This window comes from Corvus brachyrhynchos, unplaced genomic scaffold (genome assembly GCF_000691975.1).
Source record: "Corvus brachyrhynchos isolate BGI_N302 unplaced genomic scaffold, ASM69197v1 scaffold68, whole genome shotgun sequence".
NCBI lineage: Eukaryota > Metazoa > Chordata > Aves > Passeriformes > Corvidae > Corvus > Corvus brachyrhynchos.
The window spans coordinates 1778994-1779303 of record NW_008240039.1 but is presented as its reverse complement, the minus strand read 5'-3'; the positions used below and the strand labels follow the sequence as shown (position 1 = coordinate 1779303).

Genomic DNA, 310 nt, shown 5'->3' with positions numbered 1-310 from the left:
TCAACCAAAGAGACTCACGGGGCCGGGCCCCCCTGCACCACGCCACGTACCTGGGGCACACCGGGTGAGTCTGGATCCCTGGCATGGGATCCAGAGCTGGATAACCCAGAATTGGATAACCCAGGGGGCTGGATAACCCAGGGGGCTGGATAACCCAGAATTGGATAACCCAGAATTGGATAACCCAGGGAGCTGGATAACCCAGAGTTGGATAACCCAGAATTGGATAACCCAGAATTGGATAACCCAGGGAGCTGGATAACCCAGAATTGGATAACCCAGAATTGGATAAACCACGGAGCTGGATAAA

General features: G+C 53.9%; 1 protein-coding gene across 1 annotated transcript in view; it reads left to right on the top strand.

The window, feature by feature from the left end:
- ACAP3 (ArfGAP with coiled-coil, ankyrin repeat and PH domains 3) overlaps window positions 1–310 on the top strand; it is a gene marked incomplete at its 5' end in the record, with an annotated part of 37815 nt that overhangs the window by 31652 nt on the left and 5853 nt on the right. Inside the window, one exon of the mRNA XM_008641160.2 lies at window positions 1–64. This exon is cut by the window's left edge and continues 45 nt beyond it. Within this exon, the coding sequence (XP_008639382.2) occupies window positions 1–64 (64 nt within the window). The remainder of the gene's footprint in view (window positions 65–310) is intronic.